A 14,384-nucleotide genomic window follows, 5' to 3' on the forward strand; every position below is an offset into this window, starting at 1 on the left:
AACGTGTTGATATGGTGCCAAGGAAGTTACATGGGATGAAAAATCATGATTGTCATGTGTTTATGGAAACTTTACTCCCCATTGCATTTAGTGGTTTTCCTACCCGAATCTGGAAGCCTATGATAGAAATTAGTTTGTTCTTCAAAGACTTGTGTTCCGGCACTTTGAGGGTAGACAACTTGGATCGGATGCATCAGAATATTCCGGTAATAACAAATAAGTTGGAGAAAATTCTTCCACCGGGGTTCTTCGATGTGATGGAACATCTTCCAATTCGTATTGCGGTAAGCCGACTTGGAGGCCCAGTTCATTGTCGTTGGATGTATCCCTTCGAGAGGTAATAGGTGTAAATTTTTATTTATTTCTCTCTACCAATTTATTTCAATAAATTCACGCCTAACATAATATTATGAAGAACTATTGGCAAGTCTAAATGGGGTATCAAGCAGAAACATAGAGTTGAAGGCTCAATTTGCGAAGCCTATCTTGCTAAGGAAACAACTCATTTCTCGTTCTTACTACTTTGGGGATGATGTGCCACGCTACGAAACGGACCCAAATCGACATTATGAAGGAGGTGAGAATGATGCTTTAGCGAAGCCGATATCAATCTTCAATCGACCTAGCTCGGGTTTAAAAAAACGTACAAGAGAATTTAATGATATGGAGTCTAAATCTGCATAGATACATGTCTTGCTAAATTGCCCGGAAGTTCAACGTTATTATGAGTAAGTTGTATTTTGCACTAAATATCAAGTACAAGGCATAACAACTAACTCAAACTCCATTTTTTCGGACAATTACTTTGTGCATTTAAATGGCTTTGAAAAAGTGTACGCCAGTTTGGGAAGTGGTTTAACGGTTATGTAAGTGTTACAACCTTTTCGCAAGACTAACATAATTTAAAAAGTGCACATTATATTATTGCTAACTTACTATTTCTTAACTATTAATAGGTTTAAAGTACAGAATATGGTTACCATGACCAACTTTTAAAGGACATATCTTGGGGACCCGGTATGGTCTATTCTATGGACAAATATGTGGTAAATGGTTTCGGGTTTACTACCGAAGAACTATCTAAGCATATGAAAACTAACAATAACGGGGTTTGGGTTAAAGGTGGGGATGGAAACCAAGGGGGGGGGGGGTCGATTATTATGGTGTAATTAAGGAGATCCTAGAACTGGAGTACTCTGGTGGTGGCAAAAAATAAATTGCACTTTTTCGGTGCAAGTGGTTTGATCCAAACCCAAATAGAGGTAAAAGGGTACTCAAGTAGTATAACATCATAGAAGTAAACCACATGAGGGAGTATGCGGCTTATGATCCTTTCATTATTGCACAAAATGTTAGACAGGTGTACTATTCTCTTTATCCCTTACGTCGAGATAAGTCTGCTTGGTGGGTGGTAATTAAAGTCAAGCCTGTAGGTCGAGTGGAAGTGGAGAATGTGTTTCCAGTTGCGTTCCAGGCTGACGACATATCAATTGTTCACCAAACAGTTGACAATGAGTTAGAAGATGATTTAGAGCATGCAGAACACATATTAGAAGAAATAAATACAGAAGAAATTAATGCAGAGGTGAATGAATGTAATAATGAAAACGAAACAACTGATGAGGAAGAATGGTCAGAAGAGGGAGATGGGGATGAGGATTAATAGCAATTAGTAAGTTTTTTTTTTTTTTTTATACTTTCATACATGTTTAAAATTAGTAGATGATTGTTTACTTCCTATTTATAGGTTCTATCTGGAATGGTTTAGCTTTATTACTCTGTTTTTGTATACTATCAGTGTTTTGAAGTTTTCATTTTAATGAATAGCTTTACTACTTTTTTTTTGGATCCATAAGCTCATTTTCTGATTTGAATTTGCAAGTGGCATAGTTGGAACAATTACCTAGGTCTTGTAAAAATGAAACCAGACCTCACTTCCAAGATTAGGGTCAGTGATACAAGCATCTTTCCAGTTTTCAGCCCATCTTATGTTTATATGTTTCCTTGCATAGCAAAGACCTACAAAACAGAAAGCTGAGTTAGTAAAAATAACCACCATGTTCTCTTCCCATGGTGGTTTGAGCACGATATAGCATGAAAGTCAGCAGATTTTGTTAAAAAATTGGCCAATAAACTGCTTCTATATGCTGCATATGTTCTCTGAAAATTCTACAGTAGTTAAGATCTTGTATGAGTAGCCTCTTGTGATCATATTGTGAATAGCCACTGCTGCATATCACACCAGCAAACTCTGCTATTTCTGAGCTGTAGCAGCCCTTCCAAAAAGCTATGAAATAAGCCAAGAACTGAACCAAAAGTTGAAAACAATAATAAGTGTACTGCATCTGTTGAAATCCTGTATGCATGAATTTGGCCTGTAATGTGCATACCAACTGCTGGTTCTAGTACATCAGCTTGTATCTGATATTCTATATCATTTGCTATTTCTTCTGTTTGTTAGTGTAATCGATATTTACTAGGAATTATACAAAAAATTTCTAGTACTCAATAAATAACTTTCTTGTGTTGCTACTAGCTACCATGCATTTTCAGAGAATTTTATTTTTTCAATGCCCTACTTCTATAAGATTAAATAAATTTTGGGGTTTCACAAATGGGATTCTGTTAGTGCCAAATATTTGACCTTGTAAGTTGGTGATGTACTCAATTTTTCTCTATGTCATGTTCTGTTTCAGGGTCAGGATGGATAAAGAAGAAAGGTTTTAAAGGATCCTTTGGGGAAGCAGCAGCTTCGGCAAAGGTAAAAACACCAGCAAATATCTTTATGTAATGACGTTTTTGTTTTCCTTTGTACCTACAAACCAGAAAACACAGGTGCTGCTTTAGATTGGATTAGTCCATCTAAGATTGAACATCTAAGACTGAACAACATGCTTTTCTATTAATTCATATTTGCGATACTTACATATATTATAGATGGCAGGTGAAAAGAGGGGTAAGAAAACAAAGAAGAGTAAGGAGACGGGGGTTCCCCAGAGAACACCAAAAAACCTTGTGATTAGAGATAGAAGCCCGTCACCATGTCTCCCACCACGCGGCGCTCCATTGCCTCATGACCCCTTTATGAACGGCATTGCATATAGTCTTCCACCTCTATACAGCTTTGGTCGGCCCTATATAGCTCCATGACAAGGCTTTACTGAGGTGTCTCCCCTGAGCCCCTCGATGATGTCCACACCAGGTTATGCTACTCCACAGGGCTTCACTCGGTATACTCTCGGATCTCAGCGGGCGTCGTCTAGTGGTACACCGACAGCTACGCCCAGCCCGACTGTATCACATCATTCTTCATCATCTACTGAACAGTACGAGATTACGGGTCTTGTCCTTCGAGAAAGTAGTTCTGCACCTCACACTCCTACCACAAATGACTTACCTGGAGGCGTCAGTGCTCCATAACTGGAATCTTATGACTCATCAGGGCAACTCATCATCGAGCTTGCGGGATATGGGTATGATTTATCCTTCTGCAAGGTTTTCTTTATTTATGTTTTTGTTTGTTCTCTAAGTGTTTAATTTTATATTTTTGGTAGTTGGTTACCGGACAAAGCTTCAAGACTCCTTACAGATGAGATGGAAAAACTATTTAAAGACTCACCTACTTGGGGCCAGATGTCACCAAATCGCCAGAGACAGATCTTTTATGTGTTTAAGGTATATGCATTTATTATTTTTATTTAAGGGAAAAGAGTCAATTATACCCCTCTAGTTTAGAATCCAACTGCTGCACCTGGTACAGTCATATTTCAATACATATTCTTGTCCCATTGCTGCTTTCCTCTGTAGAATCCAACTGCTGCACCTGGTACAGTCATATTTCAACTTTCCTGAAGAGTTTGAGATGCCATGTAGAACTTAAACCTGCAAAAAAGAAGCTACTGTTAGTGTAAAAAATTATCACCATGCCCGATGTTTGTTTTAATCAAGCTTTCCAAATTTCCTCTTGTCCCTTTTATTGCATGCAATCTGCATTTCCAATTTCCTTGGCAAAACACCAGCCATTTTCTAAAGGAAATTCCTCCATACTTGAATCACCTGCTGCTCCCAACAGATCCCTACCAAATCACTGAATACATAGCAGCACCTATTTTGTATCAAATCATGTCCTGAGTGCAAAGGATCTTTGACACAAACAAAGTCTGCTATCAACCTGAACCAGTGTAGTACTTTAACTTTGAACCACTCCTGCATCAAATCAATTCCTGAATGAGTAAGATCAATTGTACAAGTAGGAGCTATACAGTTTCTTTTCAGACCAGTTTTTTCTCCTTCCTACACCAGCAGCCACCAACCACCAAGATTGCACCAGAAAACCAATATAGGCTTTCCTGATGTCTACAAATTGCACCAACTCTCCTAGTTGACCAGTTATCATCAGCAGCCAAGTATGCACCAACTCAATGATACACACCATATGCCCACGCAACCATCATCCACCTTGTGAAATAATATGACACATAAGCTTGTACCATAAAAATGATGCAGGTTTTTGTACCAACATTAGAACATACCAATCCCATATTTGAACCAAATCATTTCTTCTTACTTGAAGTTCCTTCATGTTGCATCATATGTTTCTGAGCACCTGAATCAAGTAACTCAAAATCATTTTTATTAGCTTCACCACCTGTTACAGCCACCTGTAACTTTCCAGTATTTTTCTGCCCTTGTGCAACTGGATTCTGCTTCTTTCCAGTACTTTGAAGATCATGCTGTATGTTTTGCTTCTGTACTTTTTGCTGCTACTTATTTACTGATTTTTCTGGTGTTAAAACAACAATTTTGTTGAACCTGCTGAAGTCTTGCATGTATGGCCCTGTCTTGTGTCTTTGTATCTTGTCTTTGTTGCATTTTGCATTGTCCAGATCTGTTGAAATGCAATAGCAATACTACCAACCTGTGAAGATCTTTCATAGAACCAATACACTTTCCAAGTACTGTCTCCTCCTTAGTGGAATGAGTACCATAAGGTACTAATACCACCACTAAGGAAGATTCAATAAGTAGATCATGTATGGCCCTATTCAACTCTAAATTTGCAGACAGTAGCATCAGCGCATTGCCTCTTTCTATTCTAAACCATCACAGTCCCATATCATGTTCAAAATGAATTGAATCTATGGAACAGTAAGTAAAATCAGTTGCTAATATGATGAACTTCCATGCTGCAAAACCTGCATCTTATGAAATCCAGTAGCAGCTACTTGCCCAAAAACAATTATATATCCATGTGTCCTGTTTATTCCTTTTCCTTATAGCTGCTATAACTCCCATATCATTTCCAAGCTAAGTAGGATGAATAGGGTATAACATGTTATCAAATTTGGTCCACAGTTGCATCACTTTATTTCCCATTTGCTTAGGATCAGTGACACAGACATGTTCCAGTTTTCCTGGTTTCCTGGTACTGTTGTATTTCCATGCAATACTTCAAACATCCCATGTCATTTCCTAAAGAAAAGATCAATGGAAAACAAGTAACAGCAGCCGAACCATTGTTATATCAAATCATTTCCATAGAAGGGATCATTGATACCAAAATATCTGAGCATGTAATGATCCTGTATTTCCTTGGATCAGTAGTACTTCTTTCCTGGTGTTTGTGTTACTTCCTGCATACTACCTGCAAAAGAAAGCACAGAGTTAGATAAAAAATCACCACCATGTCCTCCTCCCTAAGGATTTGGGCATGATGGCAAAAAATTCTCCTCTCCACACCAGCAATCAGACCACTCTCCAAGTCCGCCCTTTAAAAAAATCTCTTCATCACACCAGAAATTAATTCCTCCTTTTAATCTCTTCCAGTTGCATGACTCAACTCAAACCAACAGCTCTGCAGCTTTGAGTCAGCTGAATAGACCACATCAGGTACCTTGTCACCTCACCAGATGACCATATATGCATTAGATCATATCCAACATAAAATTATCTATTTCTAGTGTCATCAGAAGAAACAACAACCAGCAGACTATGTTGTACCTCTTCATATCCCATTAGACTAGGATCATGAGAATACAAATTAGTCACTACAGACCCAAACCATTCCCAACAAAAAATTGCATATGCTCATCTGCGTCTTGCATATTATCACCAATCTGTGCCTTAGTGCTAAATTCCACATTAGGAACCACAGTCTGTTCCTCAGAATTGTTTTTGCCTTCAATTTCTTCACTTGAATTCTTGCCAACCATGATTTCCATCGGATCTACTGATGCTGAAGAATCACTAGATTGCTCTTGCTCAATATTATGCCCTCTTGCAATCTCACCTTCTTCAACCTGGTCACTCCAGAATTTTCTATCACCACTAAACTCATTTACTTTTCATTGCAGGAAAAATGTGTCTGGCGCCCGGAACATGAGAAGCAGCTAACTCAAAACTTCAAGAAGAAAGCTCAGCGCTTACTATGTGACATGTTAGGAAGGGTTCGTGAATCTAACAAGAAGCCTAAGTGGATCCTTCCTGAAAACTATGACAAGCTACTCCATTACTGGGCAACTAATGAAAGATTCTTACAACTGAGTGAAATAGGGAAGAAAGCTAGAAATTCAATGAAGGGTGGCTCCCTGCACACTAGTGGGACTATGAGCCAAGAGGCCGTGAGGAGGAAGCTGGCAAGTCTACCTTAAGTGTACTTGTAGGATTGTGAATTTACTTTATTTTCTTTATGTCTTATCAATTTATTCTTTTGCAGGAACTAAAACGGGGAACGCCAGTGCCTTAAGATGAGGCATTCAAGATCACTCACGTGAAGAAGAAGTCAAACACTAATGATCCAGATGAGTGGTGTGAGGAACGGGCTAAGCAGACCTACGTAAGCTTCCTTTCATTTTTCATATTTTGTTTGTTAGATTAAGTTGTTCAGCGAGTGGCTTACTTGGAAACTGCTTGGTTAATGCATACCTGATTGATTGCACCAGTGTAGTCACTTCTCTATATCAATCAACAGACATAAGATGTAATTTCATCTACTTCATCTAGTTTGTATATGGATTGAAGTAAACTGCATAATGGTTTGAGCTAGCATATAGGATGTGCCACCCAAGTTTAGAACATGTTGAAAGGAAGAACCAGAGATGCAACCAACAAACTGTAGGAAACAGGGATCCGGCTCCTATCTCATTATTATGATTGATCTTTATTTTTAGTTTTGTAACATTCAAGTTATAGTGATGTTTCAATAATAGATCCACTGAAGCAAATTATGATATATATATTACGCATTGCAAATTGATTGTATACCTTATGAAAATGTGATAAACTATTTCATGGCTAAATTATGAAACTTCAATGGCAATTTGGGGAGAAGTTCTTGAAAGAAATCTTAGGAGTATGAATGTGATAGCTTGAAGTCATTAGGACATGAAATACAATCTTCTTAAAGATGAGTAACAAAATGGGAAAAAAGTGTAAAATCCTTGAAGTCCCAAGTTTTGGTAGATTTTTCGTGGTGCCTTAAGTAATCTTTTCTCGTTTGCTAGATTTTTGAATCCGGGTATTATAGATTCAACATCTAAATATTTTAGGCAGTATCCATAAAGTAACTAAAGAAAATAGCTATAGCAGTTCATTAGTATTTGAAGATCTAGTAAAAACTATGCAGGTTGGCTTTCCCCGAATGCAAGTTGATATTGAAGGAAAGAAAAATTGTTAGTAGCATTGATTTGTTTTCCTTTTAGTAGTATTAATTTCGACCTTGTTTTAGTTGAATTGTTAGTAGTATTGATTTCAACCATGTTCTGTTTTGGTTGTTTACTAAATGTTTGATAGTTTTTTCTGTTGAATTCGAGATTTAAGTTGGTTGCTAATTTTACCTTCTAATTTTAGAATCAGTATCAACATTTAAAGGCGGAGTGTCTTCGTACTCAGCCACCCAACACACAGCTGACATAAGAACAAATAGAGGAAAGGGGGCTTGGGAGTGTTGGTGGTCCCACTAGGTTTGGCACAGCTTACGGAATGCCACATCGTGCATTTCATCAATACTGGTCGCCCCTGGAAGGCCTACATTCTTCCAATACCGAGTCGTTCGATAGAGTGAGTGTTATGGCCATGGAGAAAAAGATTGTTGAGCTATCTAGCTAGCTACAGGACTCGGAGGAAAGGGAGAGGTGGAGGGACATGCAGTTTGACGGTATGAGGGCCCAATTAGACGCATTACTTGCTTCGAGGGGGATTCCCTCATGTCCTGATGATACTCGTAACCCCCCGTACTCAATCTAGTGGTGCAGATGATGATGGGACTCACGTGTCAAACACACAAAGCCATGTTTAAATGTTAATGTTGTGGCAGAATTGTGGATTGTGTAAGTGTTTTGTGGATGTTTGCGAGTGGTGAAGTAGTCTAATATTGTAGACTAACTTAGTGTAGACTAGTTTAATGTTTTTTGGATGTTTGCAAAGGTTGAAATAGTTAAATGTTGTGTTGATGTTTGCGAAGGTTGAAGTAGCTTAATGTCTTTTGTCAATGTTTGAATGATTTTTTATTCAACTTTGAAGTAGTTTCGAATTGAATTTGATGTATTGGTGGTTGTAATATATGTGTTTGTTGAAGTAGCTTAATGTTTTATGTATTTGTAGTAGTTTGGTGAATTGTTGGCAGCTATTTGAGCTGGTTTTAGTCAAATATAAAATTGTTTTCATCTTGATAGGGGGGACAGCTGGAATAGCAGCTAGATCCTACCAATTTTTTTTGCAGAATACCGACCTTATCGATTTTCTGCAAAATTTACCCAGAAACTATGAGGTCGGTTTTCTGCAAAATTTTTCAAGAAATTGAAAATTAACGACCTTATGAGGTCGGTATTATGCAAAATTTTCCCAGAAACTACAAATTACCGACCTCATGATGTCGGTTTTCTGCAAAATTTTCCCATAAATTATGAATTACCGACCTCATGAGGTCAGGTTTCTGCAAATATATTGCAGAAATTGTGAAATACCGATCTCACGACGATGGAAATCTAAAACAATATATTATATATTCATATAAATTACCGACCTCAGGAGGTCGGTAAACTCATATCATTATATTATGAATATAATTTACCGACCTAATGAGGTCGGTACTTTATCTAATTAATACCCGACTTAAAAATTTTTGCGACCTCATGAGGTCGGTAATATTTCTGACCCACTCTTTTCCGATTTGATTTTGAGATCGGTTTTGTGGTCGGTTTTTTGCCAAAACTGACCTCATGAGGTCGGAAATAGCCATTTTTTAGGTCGAAAAATCCTTTTTTTTTATTAGTGAATGCCATGAATTTATTAGCTCTTTTCCATAATAACAATTTTACTTATGGCAAAATACATGCCAAAGATTTAGTCACAACAAACAAGTAAGGTTGGAAATCATCTTTCTCCGAGCCACATAGTCAGAATCTCAAAGATCTCAGCAAAGAGAACTTATGACCCTCACGATATTATATACAACGGAGGGAACAATAAAAAGAAACGAAAGATGCTAAAAGGAATTCCTGATGCAACTCTTACTTTCGTCATATTTTCAAAATATTTGCTCAAGATGGAAGAGTCTTGTGCTGATATCGTGTTATAAAATAAAGGGTATAAAGTAAATATACCAAAGACAAGTATATAGAAAAAGACGGGCAATTCGAATTGCCCTTCTTTTGGGGTGGTCTTTAACTTTTGCCCCTCAAATTGGTCGTCTTTAATTTTTGCCTTCGCCCAAAACCCATGGTTCCGGGTTCGAACCCCGCTCAGTAAAAAATTAAAAAAAAAAAAAAAATCGCGCGCAGTTTGAATTTTCGCTCCGCCCCCTCCCATACACTTTTAGTTATGTTTTGGAGGGGCGGGACTTGCTTCGAGGCACATTTTTTTTTTTTTTTTTTTTTTTCTAGGCTGTGCAAACTTTTAGTTATGCGTTAAAAAAGTTCCGCTTATGGACATACTTTTGTTATGCCTTAACTAAAATTGTGTCTATAAGACATAACTAAAAGTATCTTTAAAGCGAAACTTTTAAGCATGAATAACTAAAGTTTGCATTTTATAAAGCGAAAGTTTATGCATAGGAAAAGTTATTGCATAGGGCATACTTTTGGTTATGCCTTAACTAAAAATACGCCCATAGCGTATAACTAAACTATGCCTTAAGGAAAAGTTCTACCTTATTTTTTTTAGTTATAGGATCAGATCCGACAGAACTTTAGTTTTTCCTTAAGATGTTACATGCCCCCCAGCCCTGCCTTGTGAAATTATTTTTTTATTTTATACCTGAGTGAGGGTTCGAACCCAAAACCTCAAGTATTCGACCACCTTTCCAAGCGAAGGGCAAAACTTAGAGACCACAAATATGAGGGGCAAAATTTAAAGACCACCCCAAAAGAAGGGCAATCCGTGCAAAAAAATGGAAAAAGACTAATATATTATTCAATCTTTAACTTAAGAGAGATTTCATTGTATATTTCTCATATATTACAAAGTAAAAGAACCTCAGAACCTCCAATTTATAATAAGAAAATAACTTGGCCACCAAGTTATTATCTTGATGGCAAGTAACCAACGTAATATCTTGGCGGCCAAGTCATCTTGGTCTCCAAGTAAATCAAATGCAAACTTCATCTCCAAGTAACTTAATGGACACACATATTTACAACATAACTATCGTTAGTTGCTTAAAAAAAAAAAAAAGCCTAAAGCAATGGAGAATGCTTTGCGTAAAAGAAGCAGTGAATTTTGTTGATCCTTCAAGTAACGGGTCAGGGCAGAATAGAACTTGCTCGACTTAAGAAAGCTTAGAGTGTATTCCAAGCATACGACAGTAGCTACCGGAGATGAAATGTTATCACTCCAGTACCACCTCTCCTTTTCTGTCTAAGGTATGTTCTTATTGACTCTTTATTTATCTGTGACAATTATGGAAATTCTCCTTCATGCATGTTAAATTCCATTACAAGGTAAAACCTTGATTTTATATGGTTAGATCAATAACAGAAAGGAACTCCCATATCAAAGTAACTAGTGAAAACTATCAAGGAATATGCATATTTTGCCAATCTATTCTTTTAAAAAAAAGATTAGTTGGTTGAATAATTGGGAGAACTTGAGAGGTACATAATCGATTCGACATTGTTTATTTAAATGGTTTACATGCGATGTTTATTTGTATTGTCAAATTTGAAGGGTGCTTAGAAAATTCACTGTGGAAATGCTTTCTTCGTTTACACAAGAAAAAGCTATGGTTATGCACAAAATTGGAGGAAAAAGTTTAAATTCTTAAACAAATATGGATCATCAAGAAAAAGAAAACAACACACAAGCTATCAGCGGCTATAATAGTAGTCTTCAGAATTGTAGCAACCTCTTGAAGTATGAAATAAATGAGCTTCCATCCTTTTAACTTCCAATAGCTCCACAATCTCCTGCAATAACATTAAGGAACAATAACTGATGGTTAAATGCTACTGAACTTTATAACCTTTTTTTACCAGAAGAATTTGAAAAGTACCTAGTGTCATGTTGTTAGATAATTCAATTACAGGAAGAAAGCTTCTGCTTGATCCTTTTCAATGCTGCTACAACATCAATCATGTTCATCCTTTCAACTGGAATATTAGTTGTGCAATTCATGGCTAACTCCATGATGGATGACACAGACTGCAACTTTTGACTTAAGTTTTCTTCATCTAGTGTTAGTAAGTCAACATTTATGATTTGATCTAACTCATCAGGAAGCAAATTATGCGCACAGCTTCTGAAATTCAAATCTCCCGTGAACATTTCATCATTAGGTTTCTTCTTGGTGGAAGTTTCCAGCAGCATGATACCATAACTATAAACATCAAACCTCTTGGATATAAGGCCTTCCAAACCATACTCTGCAAAAGAAAATATCAACAAAAACACTCATAATGCATTATTAATCCACAACCTTATTACAAGTTAAATAAAGGATTTACCTGGAGCAATGTAACCAATTGTGGCAAAGGTTGTAGTGTGAGCAACAGATTCTTCCTTAGTTAAAAGTTTTGCAATGCCAAAGTCAGTCAGGTGTCCTACCATGTTATTGTCAAGTAACACGTTGCTAGGCTTCAAATCACAGTGAATAACCGGTGCTGAGTAACCATGATGGAGATATTCCAGAACAGATGCAACATCGACCATGATATTCAATCTTTGCATTATATTTAAAGAATAATCTCGAGAGTATAGCAACTTGTCTAAGCTCTCATTTGTATATACTCAAGTATCAATGTTTTAAAATCCAAGTTACAACAACTGCTAATGATCTTAGTGAGATTTCTATGACGAAGGTTTCGCAAAATTTCACGTTCTCTATCAAAGGTTTGAAATGTACCTTCCAGCTGTACATTGAAAACTTTAACAGCTACTACGGTCCCATCTGTCAATGTCCCTTTGTAAACAGAACCAAAACTCCCACTACCTAGCAAGTTATTTCCATCAAAGTCTTGAGTTGCTCGTTGAAGTTCATAGCAAAAAATTCTTTGTGGTGCTACCTCAGGCAACCACTCATCTTCAGCATTGACTGTTTTACCCCGATGTCTCATCAACAGGAAAACTATAGCTGAACCAAGCCCTATCACAAAGATAACTGATGAGGCAACAATCCATATCAGTTTTTTTTTTTTTTTTTTTTTTTTTTTTTTTTTGAACGATTCTTTGAATTAAAAGCAAGCTGGGACATGCTTTTGTGGGTTGCCACACAATCCTTCATTCGACATGAAGGACTGAAAAGTGAGATTAACAAAAGGTCCTCCACTCGGAATTTCCCCGTGTAACCTGTTGAATGAGACATTAAAGGAGTCTAGCTGCTTAAGTGCCTCTAATGACTTTGGAATCACACCAGACATTTTGTTATAAGAAAGATCCAATGCTTCCAAACTTATGAGTTCCCCAAATGTATCGGGAATAGATCCTTCAATTCTATTATGAGATAAAGATAGTTGAATCAATCTTTGTAGACCTCCCAGTGCACTTGGAATGTTTCCTGATATTTGGTTCGAGGAAAGATCCAGAAGTATTACAGCCTTGAGGTTACCAATTTCTAATGATAAAGAGCCATTGAAGAAATTAGAAGACAACTTCAGCTCTAAAATATCTTTGAGGTTCCATATACTTGAAGGTATGCTCGCAGTGAAGTTATTGGAATCAAGATAAACCTTCCTTAGGGTAGTTATATCCCCCAAGCAACTAGGAATATTTCCCCACATTTGATTATGTGAAAGTCTTAATATGCTCAAGTTCGGTAGCTCACATAAAACAATTGGAAAAGGACCACTTATTCTATTTGCAACAAGTGAAAGGTGTTGAAGGTTTTTCACAGAACTTAATGTTGTTGAGGCGATTCCAGTAAAGTTATTATGACCTACCATCAAACTAAATAATTTTCTCATATTTCTAATCTCACTTGGAACTTTGCCTTTGAGATTACAACCTACTGCTTCAAACATTTGAACAGAAGAAAGATTGCCAATGGATCTCGGAAGCATTGCATTTAGGGGATTGAAAGATAATAACAATCTTCTCAAGTGTTTACAATTGGCCAAAGGAGCAATGAAGCTCAATTCACTTGTTAAGGAATTATTGAACAAGTGGAGAGCTTCAAGTTGTCTTAAATTTCCAAGAGATTCAGGAATAGAACCATAAATTCATTACTATAGAGTTCGAGGGCGGTAAGCTTAGTCAAATTTGAGATGGAACTAGGTATGACACCATTAATGTTGTTTCCACCTAGAAATATTCCTTCAACATTAGGTAAACTGAAATGTGGTTTCCCTATAGTTGAAGGAAGATTACCTGAAATGTGGTTTCCTAAGAGTGCAATTATTACAAGTGATGAGATATTGAAAATAACAATTGGGATGGACCCACTAAAGTCATTGAAAGCCAATGAAATTGCCGACAAATCTTGAAGATTACCAACTTCATCTGGAATTACACCTGCAATATTTAGTAAGATTATGATTAGTAGAAGAATCCGAAAAACTGAAATTCTAACAAGAAGTGAATTAGATATATTTCTGTACCTGTCAGTTTATTATTGTAAAGAGTAAGCCAGGCAAGCATAGTTAAATTTCCAATCTGTCTTGGTAAAAGTCCTTCAAGCATGTTATCATTCATATATAACACTTCAAGTGAAGAAATGTTGAATAAGGTTAAAGGGATTGAGCCTGTTAATTTATTTTCCTCAATGAATAACTCCTTCAAGTTATGAACATGACCAATCTTATCAGGAATTGTGCCTGTCATATTGTTAAATAGAAATATCACATAAAAATTCATATATTTAACAAATTTAACTTCTATACGATTGTTACACCTCGTGGATTTTCACGTCGTTGTAAGCAAACTAACGTGAGTTCGGAGAGGCCATGATACCCATA

At 36.8% G+C, this 14,384-nt stretch overlaps 2 protein-coding genes and 1 long non-coding RNA gene across 4 annotated transcripts in view; 1 reads left to right on the forward strand and 2 right to left on the reverse strand.

Moving 5' to 3' along the window:
* The first annotated feature begins 1,395 nt into the window (after positions 1-1,395).
* On the forward strand, positions 1,396-8,227 carry LOC132062972 (uncharacterized). 2 transcript variants are annotated; one of them, XR_009416286.1, is made up of 6 exons: positions 1,396-1,672; positions 2,697-2,761; positions 2,945-3,473; positions 3,555-3,675; positions 6,354-6,835; positions 7,849-8,227. It is a non-coding gene; the product is annotated as an uncharacterized LOC132062972 (long non-coding RNA). The 2 variants fall into 2 exon arrangements; XR_009416285.1 differs by having other exon boundaries at positions 2,945-3,675; positions 7,849-8,225.
* Positions 8,228-11,511: 3,284 nt separating this feature from the next.
* On the reverse strand, positions 11,512-13,490 carry LOC132062321 (receptor kinase-like protein Xa21). The gene is made up of 4 exons (XM_059454913.1): positions 12,701-13,490; positions 12,338-12,577; positions 11,940-12,095; positions 11,512-11,858 (listed from the first exon to the last, which is right to left on the reverse strand). Exons 1-4 carry the CDS (start codon positions 13,488-13,490, stop codon positions 11,512-11,514), a joined length of 1,533 nt encoding a protein of 510 aa, XP_059310896.1.
* Positions 13,491-13,612: 122 nt separating this feature from the next.
* The window catches only part of LOC132062323 (receptor-like protein 53), a 6,283-nt gene continuing 5,511 nt past the window's right edge, over positions 13,613-14,384 (reverse strand). The window contains exons 3-4 of the mRNA XM_059454914.1: positions 14,028-14,243; positions 13,613-13,941 (exon numbers count right to left, since the gene is read on the reverse strand). Of these exons, the coding sequence (XP_059310897.1) occupies positions 13,613-13,941; positions 14,028-14,243 (545 nt within the window). The remainder of the gene's footprint in view (positions 13,942-14,027; positions 14,244-14,384) is intronic.

Source organism: Lycium ferocissimum, chromosome 7, assembly GCF_029784015.1.
Source record: "Lycium ferocissimum isolate CSIRO_LF1 chromosome 7, AGI_CSIRO_Lferr_CH_V1, whole genome shotgun sequence".
NCBI lineage: Eukaryota > Viridiplantae > Streptophyta > Magnoliopsida > Solanales > Solanaceae > Lycium > Lycium ferocissimum.

Bases quoted from the DNA above. Each gene is read 5' to 3' on its own strand.
- LOC132062321 (XM_059454913.1), bottom strand. From the start codon at position 13,490: ATGCTTCCGAGATCCATTGGCAATCTTTCTTCTGTTCAAATGTTTGAA. The intron at 12,578-12,700 runs GCAACCCACAAA...TCTTTGTGATAG, and splicing joins GTCGAATGAAGGATTGTGTG to GGCTTGGTTCAGCTATAGTT. The intron at 12,096-12,337 runs GTACATTTCAAA...ATGGTTACTCAG, and splicing joins TTTCAATGTACAGCTGGAAG to CACCGGTTATTCACTGTGAT.